Source organism: Bacillus rossius, chromosome 2, assembly GCF_032445375.1.
Source record: "Bacillus rossius redtenbacheri isolate Brsri chromosome 2, Brsri_v3, whole genome shotgun sequence".
NCBI classification, from domain to species: Eukaryota; Metazoa; Arthropoda; class Insecta; order Phasmatodea; family Bacillidae; genus Bacillus; species Bacillus rossius.
The window spans coordinates 79045239-79063308 of NC_086331.1; the positions used below are offsets into that span (position 1 = coordinate 79045239).

The 18070-nt window shown below is 40.6% G+C and overlaps 1 protein-coding gene across 4 annotated transcripts in view; it reads left to right on the forward strand.

Moving 5' to 3' along the window:
• The window catches only part of LOC134529395 (mucolipin-3-like), a 167406-nt gene that overhangs the window by 69566 nt on the left and 79770 nt on the right, over positions 1 to 18070 (forward strand). For all 4 annotated transcript variants that reach the window (XM_063363416.1, XM_063363418.1, XM_063363417.1 and 1 more), the window contains exon 8: positions 14565 to 14714. In XM_063363416.1, coding sequence (XP_063219486.1) covers positions 14565 to 14714 — 150 coding nt within the window. The remainder of the gene's footprint in view (positions 1 to 14564; positions 14715 to 18070) is intronic.

An 18070-nucleotide genomic window follows, 5' to 3' on the forward strand; every position in this document is an offset into this window, starting at 1 on the left:
CGTCCAGAACTGCTCTGCGATAGTTGGGACATCTAGCGGGCAAACTCTAAACTCATCGTGGAATAATGTGCCCTACGTCTAGCGGCGTAATGCTGAACTCGCACATCATTCGTTCGTTGGTTCAGCTACACGCGTCGGTTGAATGACAAGTTTTAAACTCAAGAAATTTAAATTCTGTACGGTATGTAAACATTTAAGCAACTTAGAAATGTTCAGGATACTTCATTTACATTGTGTGCAAAGCAAAAGCCTTGTACAGGATTTATAAATACCTAATATTTAGTTTTAAAATTTTTTTAATAAAAATTTTTTAAAAAATAACTTTTTTAGAATTTTTTTTCTATAATATTTTAATAATTCAAAGCTTTCTTTACAAAACTATGTCTATTATGATTGTTTACCTACAATGATATTCATGGGAGAAATAATTTCCCTGGTGGCTGCAAAACTATGGATCTTCGCCTTAAACTGCACAGATAAGAATGTTATTCAGGTGAAACCAGTGACAATTCTTAATTTTTGCTTTTTTTTTTTAATTGTTGAAGTTTTTCACAGTTCCATATGTCAGTACCTATTCAGAATTTTTAACATGTTACGCATGAGAGTTGCAGGACATTTAATGCTCTTTAAAATTGTTAGTAATGCTTTTTTTTTTTTTTTTCTTAAAATGCACTGGAAGCAAGTTATTGAGGAAAAACTGAAGAAAGTGCCTTTTCTGTAAGGTTTTTTCAAGATAGCAGAAAATGCACAAGTAGTAGAAGGTTGAAAACGTTGATTTTTCAGTATGTGGTGAATATATACAATATACCAAAAAATATAATTACTCCGCCTTTTGCAACCCAACCCCATTTTTTGAGCTATCTTTACTGGGCTATGGTGTATAGTGTAATTAAATTTTAATGCCTTAAATCTTAAGGGCTCCGCCTACCTGGTCACACAGACGGTGCGCAGAGCTTCAGGAAAAACAACGCGATTTCAAAACTACTCAAGATATCCGAGTGGGGTATGTTTACGAAAAGCATTTAAGAGTTCGCTGAGGCCCGAAAAGTACTTTTAATTTTGGATCATGTTTTTAAACTGTATTTCTATAAGAGTTAAAATGGCTAAAACGCATGTTTTCAGAGTAATTTTTAGGCGTAAAACAACCAGTACAGATTATTAAAAGCACTTAAGGGGCTTACATTACACCTTTATCTTCATTTATCTGCCATATAATGTTGCGGTCACCGCTCAAATTTCACAGTTATCCTGTGACGACGACAAGACTACGCGTCAACTCAGAGCCTTGTGCTTAGAGGTGATACCGCGCTAGAAATACCATCGAGCGTCGCGCTTATCATCCCGCCTCACTAACACACATACACCCCTGACGAGGCGGGCCCCTTAAGATTTAACTACATATAAAATTGTAATCATTCTGTATACTGTATCCAAATTTATCCCTTGACCATGATGGCATGATACAGTATACATTGATGCTGTAGTAGATGATGTTTGCTGTTTTAATTTAATATGTCGAAAGATCCTGGCTAATCAAAAACTCTCCATGGTATCATGGCGTCTTCGAGCCATGTAAGAAATCAGTTATGCTTATTCAAATTCGTGTTATGATTGATTAAAAAGGAAATACATAATATAAATGAGGCACATTCTCTCACACCTTCGTTATTAATTAACGTATAGTAGTTTAGTTATTAATATTTAACATGTGGTCCGCTTCAGCCAACTTCGGGTCCGTTTGGGATAGTTGGGCTTATTTTTCTTTAAATTTTCTAACTGAATAAAATAAGTTTTTGGGGAACTTCAAGCCAGTCTTCTGAAAAAACATAGCCATAGGGACCAAAACATGGAGTTACACTTACGTTACTGGTCTACATAAAAGCAGTATGAAGCACTGCATGACAGGATGACTTCCGGAGTCTTGGCGCACTGTTTAAACTCACCTAAACTTGCGTACTGTGGTGGTACAAATGCCAGGAAAGGATGGTGAAGGTCAGGGAAGGAGCGGACTATTACCAGGCTCATGTGGGCTGAAGTAGCTTGGTATGACAAGGTGGCTGCCTGCGGTAAAGTGGGTGTTTCCATATCAGTAGTATCTTCTGAACCCTGATTCCGTATCGTGCAACATCTAGGAGCTGCGGCCTTCCTACGGGATCTAAGGTTGTATCTGGATCCTTTTGTTGGTACTCCCATCTCTGACTCATGGCTGTCTCTCCGCCTCAGGTTCCTCAATGATTGCTCAAAACTTCGAACCCTCTAGCGATTAATGCAGCGGCCATAGTGGCTCATTCCGATCTGCCATTTCTGGTCTCTCCTCAACATAATCTGGGAGGGAGGGGGGAAGGTGCTGCAGCTGATCTTTACCTCGTCCGTACTGTCGTTGAGCCCATGAAAAGCCACTTCCTAGCTCGTCAAGTCGATGAACCCGTGAAAAGGCGTGTCGTCGTCAGTTACCTCTCTCTCTGTTGTAATTCCAGGACTAGGACTCGAGCTTATTTCCTTCTCTGAAAAATCAGAGGATTTCCTCCTCTGCGTCTGTTGGGGTTGACGTGGTTGGTTCAGTTGCTGACCCATCCGTCTGGCACATTAGAGTCTCCGGCTCATCTTCTGTCTGTTCAGCTTGCTGCTCTTCTGCCTCATGTATGATCCGTATGTTATTCCTGCGGAACTTTACCGTGGGACATGTAGGTTACTCTATCACGACTGCAGTGGTTCCTGTGCGTAACACACACACGACCTATCCTCTTCAGTGCCTGACCTGCGCTGGGTCCACTTGTGTCCGGAGAACTGTGTGGCGTTATCTGACAGTATGACTAATGGATACCCCCACCTCAGAAAAAACTCAGTTTCCAGCACATCTGTGATTGTGCTAACATGGGCGTTAGTGGGAGTGCCTCTACCCAGCTTGTGTACCAGTCTGTCACTTCTAACAAGAATCTCATCCCTCATGTTAACCGTGGATGTGGACCCATCAGATCTAGTGCGACTGTGGAATGGGTCAGTGGGCTGTCTTGATACTTGTTGCACTTTGCCATCATGTCTTGTATCTCTGGCAGTGCCTGCAGCTGCACACGCTGCTCCTTACGTACTTGTTGACTCCTAGTCATTAAAATATTTCGCGGATATTGTGTGTGGTATGGTATGTACATGGATGTCCGGTGAGTTTGTTTACATGCAACATGTTAAAAATTACAAGCCTCGTCGTTCTTGGTGCAAACGTTTTCTACGGTCTGGCACCTCTTGTAGGCCATGCTTGTAGACAGCTGTCTACTATCCTTTATGCCTCGTATTTCTCCTTGTTGCAGTGGTGTACAATTTCCTGAGTGTCCACATCCGTGAGCTGGATAGCTCTCATCTACTCATACAGGTCATCTAGCTTGGCTTCCGGAAGAAGAGTGGGTGGGGCGATCGGGAAGACAGTACACTGAGTCACGCTCGGCATAGATATGGGCTAGTCAGTGGTTGTGCATCCACTAGTGGGCGGTAGCAGCTCTTCCCACTTGGTGTCATCACACTCAGTTGTTGTGGAGTCGGGATTCCTGGACAATTCGTCCGCTAGCTCATTCTGCTTCCCTAGTATGTGTTCTACAACAAAGTCCAGAGCTGAAGGAGCATTACCCAATGTGTAAGGTTTGACCATCTGTCTTACATGGTTGCTAGCCATTCTAGACACTGGTTGTCCATCCATAGCAGGAACTTTGGGCCCTCTAGGTGTGATGGGTAGCGTCAAAGAATCCACATGACGCCCAAGCATTTGTAGTTGCTGACACTGTACCTCCTCTTGACATCGCTGAATTTAGTGCTAGCATACTTGATTATTATAGGCTCGTTATTACTGAGTTGTAATAGGATGGTGCTTAATGCCTTCTTAACTCACGTCTGTCTTAAACTATCAGCTGTTAGTTTGGGCCCAGCCGGGCTAGCAGGTGGCATTGCTGAAACCAGTGTTTCAGTTTGTCAAATGCAAGCTGGACAGCCTCGGTCCACCGGAAGTGCTTCTTTGGGGACAGTATTTCTGTCAATGGTACTGCTACTAGGGAGAATTCCGAAATAAATTAGCGCAGTCAATTCATCAGTCCCAGGAACTGCTGAATTTTTTTTTCATGTGTATGGAGGGTCTTTGTTGATTATTACTCCCAGCTGTTTGTCCGTCGGGCCTTTTCCCCTCGGCATTGACGACTAAACCTAGGAAGTCCAGCTTCCTGGTGCCAAGTGACATTTTTCATGATTGCAGATGAGTCAGTGCAGGGGAAGATGCTTATCATCCAGTTATGTGGCCGCAAATTTCTCTGAGTTATTGTCTAGTATTCATGTCATGCTTTGAAACGTTGTTGGTGAATCTATAGGTCGAAAGGCATCGCACAGAACTGAAATTTACATCCGACTGGGTTCGTGAAGGATGTTTTCATGTGGTCTTTAGGCCATATTGGCACCTGCCAATATCCAGATTATAAATCTAGTGACGAAAATATTTTTGTACTCCCTAACCCATCCAGTATGTCTGAGATGTTCAACAAGGGTGGTGGAGCGTTTACCGTTACTTTGTTTATCTCCTCAAAGTTTACGCAGAAACGTAACTTCCCGTCCTATTTCTCAGCAAGTATGATCTGAAAGTTGTAGGGGTTCTCGTGACCGGCATTTCCAGTGGTGGCCAGCTGGAGTCAACCTGGCCTGGGCTTGAACTGAGATGGTTTAACAAGTCTCGCCGCGACGCAGTTGTAGTTGGCGACAGTGTCCACAAGGGCTTTGACAGCACGTCCATGGACAACAATCAAGATCCAGAGTAGCTTGTCTCCCATCGCATCCACGGTATCCAAGAGGGGCCCCACTGTCATTGATTGATCCAGTGTCATCTGGGAGTGTGTGGGAGATGGGCTGGATTAGCAGCGTTGCCGGAGGAGGTCCATCATCTTGACATGGTCGGCTTTATTGGCCATCTGGAAGGTAAAGGAATCGTAGTACGCAGCAACGAAATCGGCACCAAACTCGGCACGCAAGGCAGACATTTCCTTGATGGCAGTTGGCGGTAAGCCACCACAACAGACAATATGAGGCGGCCGGCGTGTCCGCGCTAAGCGTTCGTCCGCAGGCGGGGCGCACGGCTGTTGAGACGGAGCGACCTGGCGGGAGTCAGAAGAGGACGGACGGGACGCATGGACGGAAGGAGAACGTCCAGGAAGAGTATCAGAGGTAGAAGGGCGCGAGCCAACAGGGACAGAAGGAGAGACAGCACGCCCCCGTGCGTACGGGGCGAGATCACGGGCTGACGTGGAACGGGCCCCAGCAGGACTGGCCGACGGTTGGCTAGAAGCAGGAGATTCGGAACGGGCCGGCGTGACGTCACGGCTTCCGGCCCCAGGGACCCCAGCAGATGAATGAGCAGAAACTTGAGCCGCGCTGGAAGACTTGGCACGTTGGTGCTTGGGTTTAGAGGCAGTCCAGTCATCGGAGTCTTCACACCAAGCCGTCGGGCCTGGGCGTTTGCCAAGTCGCCCTTCGGCCACATCCATGTGTTCAGGACGAGGCAGCTGAACCAACGAGTTGGTGTATCGGTAGGCAGGTGGCACGGGCGGGCCCATAACAGCGCCAGCTTGTTGCGGAGGTGGCAGTGGCAACGGAGAGAGCGCCTCAGCAGAGGAGAGGGCAGGCAGCGAAGACTGCATAGTCAAAGCCGCCTCAGGTTGGGGTAGCACAACTCCAAGCGGCGCAGCAGCTGGAACAGCAAGACCAGCAGGCGAGGCAGAGATAAAATCCTCTGACGGCGACGAGAGCAGAATGAAAGGGGCGGCCGACTGGCCCGGGAAAGAGAGACTCGGGTCAGGGAGGCTGTGCGACTCGCCAGAAGGGTGCGGAGCAGTCACCGAGAGCGAGACAGACGTCTGCGACAGGAAAGGAGACTGGTCGGAAACAGTAGAGGACCTGGTGTACAGCTGAGACAGAGATGCAGCAGTAGACATGCGCGTGGAGCAGTCAGTGGTCGGGTAAGTGCTCGTGGTCAGTGTTTTCGTGGGTGACGAGGCCGGCACTGGCAGGTCCCCCGCTGTAGAAGACGGCGATGCGGGGATGTGATGCAGTCCAGAGGCAGCACTCTTCACCTCCTGGGAAAGGGCAGCACCGTCCGATTCATCCAGGGATGATGAGGAAGCTGCATGGGAAAATTTGCTCGAGCTGCACGACGTGCGGCTGGATTGAGACCGCTGCGGTGGCTGCATCGACATCGGGCGAGTGGGGACGCGGCCACAGCCAGCCGCAGCGAACTGGTCGGAGGCGGAGGGCGCCTGAGGACGCCTGTGTCCTCTCCCGCGGCGCGCAGCGGCGGACTTCGCAGACCCAGCATCGAGCCTTGACTGGCAGCATCGTCGGCAAGCGCAGCAAATTGATTGCTTGTGGGCAGCAAAAAGTACGGCGCAGAGTCCGGGATGGACTCAGCTGAACGAGCAGCATGCGGTTGCCTCCGGAAAGGGCGGTCAGCCATAGTGGATGCACAAAGCACAGCCGAAAACAGTGAACAGCAAGAGGCGACACAAACAGCAGGCGACAGAAAACGCAATCAGCAACAGACACAATAGGGCAAAAAACAACAAGAGACCACAACAGGACCCAGCGCAGAACGAACAGCAAAAACAGAAGCACAAAACAAAAGCAGCGAACAGCAGCACAGAAAAAATATACAAACTCTCAATGAAAGAAAAGCACTGGCAGCACAATACACAGCAAAAGAAAAGAAACCACACGGCGCGAAGCAACAAGGGACTGCACAAGTGAGGCAAAAGTAAACAGCACCTAGGCAGCAAAATGCATAACACATAAACCCACAAGTATAAGTAGCAGCAGGAGGAGAATAACATCAGCGGGAAAAAATCAGAGCCGAGGCGAAAAACCAACAAAAATGAAAAGACGAGGCACAAGTGACATCACAAACAGCAAAAGGACTGGCGTTCCACACAGACAAACAGCGAAAACAGCGAGAAGCAGAGACGATCAGCATAGGAATAGCGAAAACACCAGTCGGAGATTCAGGACATCAGCGAGGGCGAAGTAGTCTAGCAGCAGCATGATAGGCGGCAGCACGGCGCGCGGCCGATGCTGCCATCTAGCGGAGATGACGTGAACTCGATGGAGATGGTGATGGGAGTTTGTGTCCTGCGACACCCTGCGACAGCTACACTCACAAGTACCCTAACTATGCTAAGACGTTCACCAAGTTGTTCAGCGTAGGGCGGCGAGCGGTGTCCGAGCAGCGCAGCGGCCTGCCTCGGTAAAGTCCCAGTTGATCTGCCTTCTGTTGACTCGAAGCATTGCCCTTTTATACTCGCAGAACTCCTTACCAGGCTAGAACAGAATGGTCTCGTACGTTTGGGAGAACAATGGCCGACTTCCTTTTCCGGCGAATCGGCGCGCAACCGATGATGCCCGTCTGCTTCCGAAGAAGCCCGACCACCAGCCGCAGCGTTGAAAGCCCCCGCGCTCAGTGTTGTGCAGGCGGCATCCACAGACATGTTAGGGGCAATGATGATTCTGAGTGTGTACGAAGGTAATCACGTTACACATTGTTGTTGATGGTGTTGTTGTTTTTATGTATGACATACAGCACGAGTGCCTTCTTGTCGGCTGACATCATGGTCTCGATTCGTGTAAATGGCGTGATGTTTGTTTTGTTTGGTTCCGTGGCTCTCGGGTCCTGTTCCACCATGCAGGCATACTGTATGAATTTCTTGGCTATTTGGCGTGTCACAGGACACTAGTACAGGCTCCGGCTGCATCAGTTCCACCACATGCTCTAACATCTCCTTCGGCTTGCTTGCAGAAAACAGTCACTACCACTAGCTGATCTTTTTCAAGATGAATGCATTGGCTGTCTCCATCTGCCCCTGTTCAAGACAGTGCATTTCCGTCTGCACTTTCATTTCCGACCTAACGTCTGCAAACTGGGACTGAACTGTCTGGAAAACTCCTTTCATGGCATATCATACTCATGCACAATGTTCCACCTTGTCTTGGCGTTGCCCTTAAGAACACCTCCCATGCATTCTGACCACTCTATGTCCAGCACTCCGTATCGACTCAGCCTATCTAGACAAGTCTTTACAAATTTCCGTGGGTTGTCACTGGTTCTTCCAGGAATTCAGGCAGTTTGACATAGGCTACGGGAATTAATCTGGCATGTGAAGGGATGGTAATATTTGAAGCTTGGCTGGGAGTTTCGCTTATCAATTGTCTCACATTGTGGCACCACTGGCATGTGTACTAACTGTCTCGAAAGATGGAATTTGGATTTTAGCAAGACATGCAAAGTATTTGAATGCGCGACATTTCCAGCACCAGCTGCCTTCATGGGTTTTTCTGTCACATCCTGCATTTCGCATAGTCCGGTCCGGTGGTTTTTACCATGCTTGCTCAATCATGGCCAAGTGTCCTGTACTGTTCTAAGGACGATTCTCTTACCATTCCGCCAACTCTGCACAGTACCGCGCGTATAATACAATACATGGTATTAAGATGAAACAAATAATCTGAATTAGTCACGCCAGGATTGGTGTGTAGTCTGTCACCGCTCGATATGCTTGGGTATGGTGCTAAGGCCAGTAGGATGTGTGCTTTATTTAATCAAATAAGTCGTTACAAATAATTACCCATGTCAAACTAAAGCATGAAAAGAATTATACCAGCAGAAATATTTAGTTACACATCTTAAACAATACTCATAACTAGAGACTGGATTATATGCAATACTGTATAAAAAGCTTGAAATATGCATGCAAATATGCATGAAAAATGCTTAAAATATGCATGAAAAGTGTCAAAATATGCAACATCAAATAATAAAAAAATTGTTGTCTTTAGTTTTTTTACTTCAAAATCACATATAATTAGTAAGATATCGACAGTAAATTAAGAATTATTTAACATTTTGTATTCTTGTAGACATTAACAATCAGGTACTGTTCCAAATGTTTGTAACTAAAATTGTGGCTTCGATCACTCAAAATATTTTTATAAATGGACATCCACTGAGGTAACTGAGGTAACTGGGCAGTATTTTAATTTAGGTGCTTTGTTAGCACTTATTGTTCCTGGCTAAAGTTCACCCGTCCCATTAATAAAACTATAAATTTGACACAAAGTTTCAAAGCCTGGGTTTTTGTTCAAAATGTTTTCAAACTTTTCTTTAAGTTTACATGGGAACACATCTGGCAATGTGGAGTTCATTTTATGGAATTTATTCATTGACTGAATTGATTCAGTCAACGCCAAACCTTGAGTTTCAAGCTTTTTAATACTCACAGGTATATGGGAAAAGTGTGTGCGAATCACTGCTATGTGTTTTTTAATACTAGAATCGTTAAATGTTTCCTTCGACTGACAAATTGCCATAGCCTCTGCACTATCGAAGTCATTTAGTACACTTTTGATGTCCTCGTAATGTTAGTTGTAAAACAGAACAGCTTCTTCAATCCATGTACCCCATGGAGTTACTACTGGCAGGGCCGCCGAGAGGGGGGGGGGGCAAAAGGGGCAAATGCCCAGGGGCCCGGTAGCCTTAGGGGCCCGGGCGCCCGGCTGGGAAGTGGAAAATAAATGGCTGGAAAAACATTTTCCCCCTGCTATTAAAACAACTTGTTATATATATATATATATATATATATATATATATATATATATATATATATATATATATAAAATTGTTTTGTGTGTTCCTAAAACTACAGTGATTAACCAATAACCTAACCGAGCAGTATGTACTTGTAACATTCAGTTCACACCAAAATACTTTAGTAGTAGCAGAAATGGGATCGTTACAGGGACGTCGGAACAGGGGGGCAGCAGGGGCGAGGGGCTAGTCGCCCCCGTGCTGTTATGCATGGGGGGGGGGGGGGGCGAGAGTAGCATTTCGCCCCCCTCCTTTTCCCAGGATAAATGTTTGTTCGTAGTAGTATTTTTCTCAACCAGTAGTTACAAACGTTGCATTGGTGATCACATTGATTAGAAAATCAAATTTATGATTGTTAATATACTGTAAAATGATTGCAAATTCCTATATGGTATTTTATTTAAATTGTACTACATCTACTGTCAGAGTGGTATTTAATACATACTACGTCATCAAATTCTTGGAATGGTATATTTAATATTTTGGTTGGGAAACTAATTAAATAGAACAATTTTGCATCTAAAATTCCAAATTTTTCCGGGGGAAAGCCCCCCGACCCCCCACTCTATGACTGAGGTAAGTGTGATAATTTGTTCGCCCCCCCCCCCCCTAATGAAAACGTTCCAACGTCCCTGGAACGTTATAAATAATTAAAATGTATTACAAATTTTTCAATGTAATCAATGTGATTCAGTGTGTTTGATGTTTTCGAAGTAAAAAATTGATTATTACTTTACATTATTTTAATAATATTTACATTCAGAATAATTTATTATACTTATGTATTTTAAACACTCATATAATAATGCAATTTCTGATTACCATTTAAGATTTTTTTTTTTTTTTTTTTTTTTTAGCAATATATACATCAAAATTAATTATTATTTGTATTTTGATGGGATTAACAATGTAAAAGTGCACTGAGATAATACATGCAAATGCTCTCTTTTTTTTTTTTTGCGTAACTAGGAAATCGTTATGTATGTTCAAATGAAGGATGCAATTTTACGATACCATATATATTTATGGTATAGGCCTACATAGTAGTGGTATGAAAAAAAAAAAAAAGGAAGGGGCCTACTACCCCAGCTGCCCAGGGGCCCACAAATTCTCTCAGCGGCCCTGACTACTGGTTCAGGAGGTAAAGGGATATTTGGCAGTTTTTCTTTATAAGCCTTAATGCGAGCAGGTGCCTTAAGTAACACTTTTTTTGTTGACAAAATCAGTTTGTTTACATTTCCAAACGTGGATCGTACTTCTTCAGCGAATCGATGTACTCCATGAGCAAAGCATGTCAAATGAATCAAATTGGGATGAAATACTTGAAGGGCTTTGGCTGCCTTGATCATATAGGGAGCAGCATCTGAGAGAAATATAAACACTCTTTCATCTGCAGAAGCTTCAGGAACTATTTTTTTAATACCCTCATTCACAAATCTGGCCATTGTTGAATGATTTGTATTTTCAAGTTCTTTGCAAGCCACAAGATAGGAAGCAGAAGGCTCTAGTATTAATAAACCGACAATTAAATTTGCAATGTAGCGGCCACAACTTTCGGTAGTTTCATCAGCTGAAATCCAAATAATGCTATCCTGGAGTTCATTGCGTATTTTTTCCACAACATGTAGGTAAATTATTGGAATGTAATGTTTACGCAAATTTGATTCGTTTGCTATATTTTGATTGAAGCAATATTTCCGCAGAAAATTTTTGAAAGTAGTATTTGTAAGTTTTTGAAGAGGAATATTACTCGCAAGCAATGCTTCACATTGCACACGGAATATTTTCCTCGCAAACTCTACAATATAAAACACTTCCTTCATATGTAAATATTTTAGGATAGTCTGCTATCTGTGAAAAAAAAAAGCTTTTTTTTTTTTTGCACAAACATACAAAACACCACACAAATGCAGTGAGAGCGTGTCAGCAATAACATGCGTAATTTAATTGCCTAGTGAAGTGGTGTATGGTTATATTCCAAACTGTTAACAGTTGAACCAACAAAAACAAACCCAAGAGGTTTGTATTCTGAAAACAATTAACTGGCGCGACTGACCTCGAGTAATATTATTCTACCAAAACAATAGCCGGGCGGCTGCTAAGTGCACTCAAAGGACCGTGCGGCTAATCGATATGGCCAGCTACAACGTAAGATTTCATTTGTTCATTACCAATCATTAACTATCCTATCCAGAAATATTACAAATATAGCGAAAATATGCATCATCAGAAGATTTTAGGTAAAATATGCAATAACCAACGAAAATGGGCCAAATATGCGAATGGATATGCAAATAAGCAATTGCATATAACCTGGTCTCTACTCATAACACTGTTTAAAAATACTGATTTACACAAGTAATTAAATTAATAATACATACATAAAAAAAAAAACAATATTTCCTTTCTAATATGGTCCGTGGCACGATGCACAACAATAAGCTCAAATACAGTTGTGTTACCCTATGTCCAAAGTCGGGGTAGCATCAGGCGCCGTTACCTGCCTATTCCTGCAGCATGGCAGGGTTCAACCTGAGCCGCACGCCACCATGTGCCCGCTCAAGGCTGCTCCAGCGATCACCGACCGTGCCAAGAAGTTTCACTTCAAAATAAGACAGTTACAAACAGTAGACATATTTCACTTTTGTTTGGTTTTTCTAAAGTGTTTGGAAAAATTATTCATAAACATTTCACCTTTCGTACTTCCCATCTAATTTCATAATGCCAACATGGCTTTGTACAATGTAAAACAATGATAAAAAAATTTATTTTCATTTGTCAATTACACCTAGGTGAGATATTATCATGTGGGCAGGTTCATGCAGTATATTTTGACTTGAGTAAAGCTTTTGACATGTGTAAGCATTTTTTAATAGTAACTAATTAGGTGCATAGTTATTTAAATGAAAGATCGCTTTCTGTAAGAATTGGGATTATGACTTCATCTTCCATTGTTGTACCCTCAGGTGTACTTCAAGCTGGAACCTTATAACATCTGTTGTTTGATATATTCATTAACGATATAGTCAATGTACTGAAGTATAGCACTGCAAATCTTTGCTCTATGCTGACAACTTAAAAATCTACTCAGCTGTAAGAACAAACACCAATTGAATGTATGTTGATGCAAGCTGATATAAATCATGTAACAAAATGGTGCATAACTAGTCAAATGAAATTGAATTGAATGACTTTTATATTAAAATAATAACCTTTTCCCAGTAGACAATTATTATAAAATTTAACTATGCAATAATTAACAATATGCTACAGCAAACTCAATGTATGCGTGATTTTGGTGTCCTTTTAAATTCTAAAATTTACTTTTATCATCGTGTTGATAGCTTAATTGCTAGTGTAAACAAATTTGTAGGGCTGATAAATATCTTATTTATGTATTTGATTAACTCTCCTGTCTGTATACTAAGTCTCTGTTTAACTTTAGTAAGGTCCAGCTTAGAAAATGGCTCAGTCATCTGGAACTACTTAACCATTACTGATGCCAATAGATTTAAAACAATAAAAATCTGTTTGGATACATTTTTAATAAACACTTATCTAATAACCTTTCTGAGAAATTTGACAATGATGAAACCCTTAATGCTCTGGACACACATACATTGCAGTTTAGAAGAAAAGAAGTTGATGCTGTTTTTGTAATAAATTCTTTTTTACGTGTTTACCATAGCTCCAAGTCTTCGAAAAAATTGGACTTAGTTCTGATAAGCTACATAAGTCAAGAACTGACAAAATACTGCACAAATAAATCTAACACTTGTCTTAAAGGTCTGGATCCGTTTATAAAATGAAAACTTTCAATGAAAGACATAAAAAATTATTTTGTTTTGTGAATATTTCACATAATTATTATTTATACTAATATATAATCTCACTTAACATATAATTTAGAATATGTTTTATTCTTTGTTATGGTTCTTATCTTGTGTTTGTCATAACCTTTATATTTATTTTATTGTATGTTATGTTCTTTTTTTTTTCCCCTTGTATGTATTAATTTTTAAGTGCCTGCCTCTTAAAGGCTTTGACTGTTGACAGGCACTCAGATTCCAAATAACTAAAATAAAATTTTTAATCATTACAAGAAATAATGGTGACTAAAAAAATGTGTTAGTTATAACTGTAGTTAACATCAAAAGCAAAAGATAGCACAGCATTCATCACACGTTAGAGACTCACAAAATTATTTGTTACATTTATTTGAATCAATATTGAATGAAAGTGTTTTGTGATGAAATTTTTACTGTAAAATCTTAAAAGTTAAATCAGGTCAGTAAGGTTAAGGTTTGTAGGAAGTATTTACAGCCTTATTTAAGTCTTTAAATCAAAAATAAATTTACTAACGTAGACCTATCGTAGTAATATGTGTTTTAAAATGTTTCAGGTAATTTTTTTAGTAATTCCATCTCTCTTAAAATTTAATAATATGATTTTACCTATACGTTTTATGTGTTATGTGTAATGGTTCTTTAACCTTTGTTAGTGTTTTGTCTGTTTTGTTATTATCACTGCTAGTGTGTGGTACTCTTGCTCTCATTTGCTGGCCTTCTGTAGATGTTTTCCTCCTATGGTACCGACAGAGGTGGGAGTCCATACACTGGTAGTGATAACTGTGTTCCTGTATTACATGTAGTGCCCATCACTAAAGTCTACGACTGTTGATGAGCATGTAACAAATTCAAATTCAAATAAATAAATAAATAAATAAATAAATAAATAAATAAATATAACTTCTAACACATGTACACAAGGGCAATCGTCCTGTTTTTTTACTACCTCTGGCAATAAAAATACGTTACTTACCATGTACTGTGGTGTAAAATAAGTGATTATTAGTTTAATGAAAAATCATCACAGAGCATCAGTGTGTGTCTTTTTTTGTACTCTGTTCCAGGAAACTGTACTTTTTTTTAAAACTACTTATGGCAAGGATTTAAGTATGCAAGGCCGTCTTGAGTTTCTAAACCTATGGTATGTTATGATAATTGCAAATGACATTCTTATTACGATGGGTTCAGCAATAAAAGAACAAATTGAGAAAAAGGTTTGTATGGCAAATTTAAAACTTTTATAAGTAGATACTAATATGTGTTTTCTAGTTTTTAACTGTGTAGAATCACATTTTTTTAAAGATTGTACACTTTAGAAACTGTCTTATCTGACATTTATAATTGTTTCATCTAAGGCACTTTTTTGAAGTCATTAGTTGAATAGCCACCCATTACAAGGTTGTAACTCTAATTTTTATAAAAGCTGGCTTTAATCAAAACAAGGAACAAGGCAGGATCATTGGATCTTCTCTACACAATGTTTGTTGGTGTGAGGTTGGGAACAATTTATCATTGTGCACTACTAACAAATTTTTTACATGTAAAAGCCAGCTTTCGTTAGAGTTCAATTATTGCTAACTCTTATTTGTATTTTGTTTCAGTAGAATTGCTATTAATTTAAGTAATAATTCATTATAATAGGCCAGCCTCTGTGTCTATCCCAAAACAAATAATACCTGAAATCATCCTGTACATAAATTCCCCAATATTTATCTGAAAAGGCCTGTTAGCATCCGCAAAATTCTTCCGCTCACTCGCCTTTTGCATCCCCCCCCCCTCTGCAATGCAGTACCCTCCAATTTTGTCACAAACAGTTCTACTTTTTATTCATCAGAGCCCTTCAAATATCTGAAAACTTTATCCCACATGATGATAAATTGGTATGTGTACCATAGAATTTTGGTACTGTTTATTGAATGTATTTACCTCATCAACCAAAAGTACAGAACTATGATTATTACCACATACATCACATCTAAGTATGCATGATTTTTTACCATTTTCTTCAGAGATTCTCTCCCCACATGATCGCTTAACTTTTCAAACTTATCTCCAATTTGGAAATTTGTTTATTTATGTCTCTGCTGATATTTTTTATTCAAGTTTATACTTTTGATAACTCCTGTTGTACCTGTCTTATTAACTGTTCTCTCGCCTGCAGACTTTCCTGTTGAATCTCACTTTGATTTTGTTCAAGTGTTTGGGCTGTGTGTTCAATTTTTTGATCTAGGTTATGTTGCTCTTGTGCTAAGTTATGTTGTTTTCGTGCTATTGTTTCAATTTTTTTTCCTAATTTTTGTTTCAATTCATGTGTATCCTGTTTCATGTCATGCCTGATTTCTTTTTGACCCTGTTCCATTTTGTGTGTCATGCCCTGCATATTTCCAGTAATCTTTCAATCATTAATTGATTTTACTTTTCTAACCCCCCTTATTAACATCAACTTTATTACTTGACGCAAGATGTTCTGAGGGATGTTCCATATTTACCGAATTTTTCAGGTGATATGAAAAATCTCTCTGTTATTGTTGATGTTTTTCCAGATTTTCTGAATTTTCAGGAAACCCCAGAAAATCTTCCCCCGTGAACTACCTGTGCTCATTTTGATGCAAAAAGTTTATCAAATCAAACTTACAAATTCTCTCATCCACTGTTGCAGGTAGTTAGATGTTAAGTTCTGTTTATGATCATTCAGCTATTCGAAAACGGTTATTGGTTGAATTTAAATAAAAGAGTTAGAATTGAATTTTGGCTTTTATTCTTTTCACGATGAAACAGTTTAGTTTACTAATTTAGACTTTTTATGACATCATACATCAAATTGAAGGTAAAATAACATAGTTTTACTTACAAGTGTTCACTATGTGCACCTTCACTTATACTGCATACAATAAGGTAGCGGCAAAACATAGACACAATCTTTTACAGGGTGTCTACAGGTCACGGAAGTCACGGAAGTCACCAAAAAGTAACTAAAATGAAGCGCTGGTCACGGAAGTACCGAAAAAGTGGCGCAATTGTTGTGGAAGTCACGGATTAATGTTTATTTACCCGTCGTACGTAACGTTTCGATACAAATCGATAGTTTGCGGTTGTAGAAATCGACATATGCGCATCGATAGTCTCGCGGAAGCAGACGTTGATATCTTCTAATCGATAGTGCTTTCCTGTTTGCTGTTTCCTTTGTCTTCGAAACACGGATGTTTGGATTTGTACATAGATTTGTAATGGCTGCCGACTTGTGTTGTGTAAAGTGGCGTGGATTTTACTAATTATAACGTCATGTAGTTGTAATTCTTGTGAATATAAAACCGGAAAGAAAACGTTTTCGTTTGTGTGCCAGTTAACTGAGTTTATAGTAAAAACGTTCCGTGCGTTATTTACCAGTAAATCGATGTGTGCTTTTCTAATTAATCGCCACTGCAACGTTTTAGCACGTGGTACTAATTATAGATCGGCCAAAAGGTGTTTTCTGTAATTGGTGCAAAATATTTCTTGACTTTTATGTATCATGTGCTATTTAGGAACATGGAAGAGTTAGTTGTAACAAAAAGTTACAGTTAATTATTTACTTAAGTTCTGGAAATTCTGATTGACACGTCTTCACGTGTTTATGTATTTATATGTGTGAAATATAAAAGAAATGCCTGGAAAGTGCAGTTTCCAAGATCAGTGGTTCAAAATGCCTTGCGCAATAGAAGGAAATTGGACGTCTTGGCTTAGGCCTGTAGAAAAGTCACAATACAAAGCTTATTGCACTATTTGTAGAAGCGACTTTGGTATTTCCCATGGTGGTGTATACTGTGTTAAAGTTCATGAAAAGGGGAAAAAACATGTTCAGAAACTCCTGGAAATCTCTAAAGGTAAGCAAACATTACTGCAATTTTCTAAGAAAAATGATGCTACATCTGTGTTGGCAACAGGCACTTCACCAATGAACACTGAAACACAGAATGACTGTTCTAGCGGAACAACTAATAGTGATACTAAAAGAACTGAATGTGCAGGTACTTCTGGCATAGGCCTAGGCAATTTCATTTTGAAGGATGACGTAGCAAAGGCCAGGGTGGCCACTCACCGGGAAAACCGGGAAAACCGGGATTTATCAGGGAAATCACGTTGATCGGGAATTATCAGGGAAATGTCAGGGAATTTTTTTAATAACCGGGAATTTTTTGTGTCATTTATATTTCCCTGCCAACCATTACGGATTTTCCGTTATTATTACGGATTTAACACAATATTACGGAATTACGGAACATCGCTGGTTTATTACGGAAACGAGGCTTTGTGCTGCTGGGTAACGGAAAAAAAATTCCGTTTCTGGTGTGCGTGTTTCGTGAACGCAGTTCGAATACATCACGTGGTTGCGCAGATAACGGAACTGATAAATGTGTGCATGTACTGTCGAAATAAGTAGATTAATTGTTGTGTTTTGTAATAGAAATGGTACGGTATTACGTCCGTTGTACGATACAACTAGTACATATTCTCGGACTTTTCGTCTGTTAGCTACTTACATCACGATAATTTTTGTACGGTACTTTGGCTAACCTGTCTTGTGTTGTTT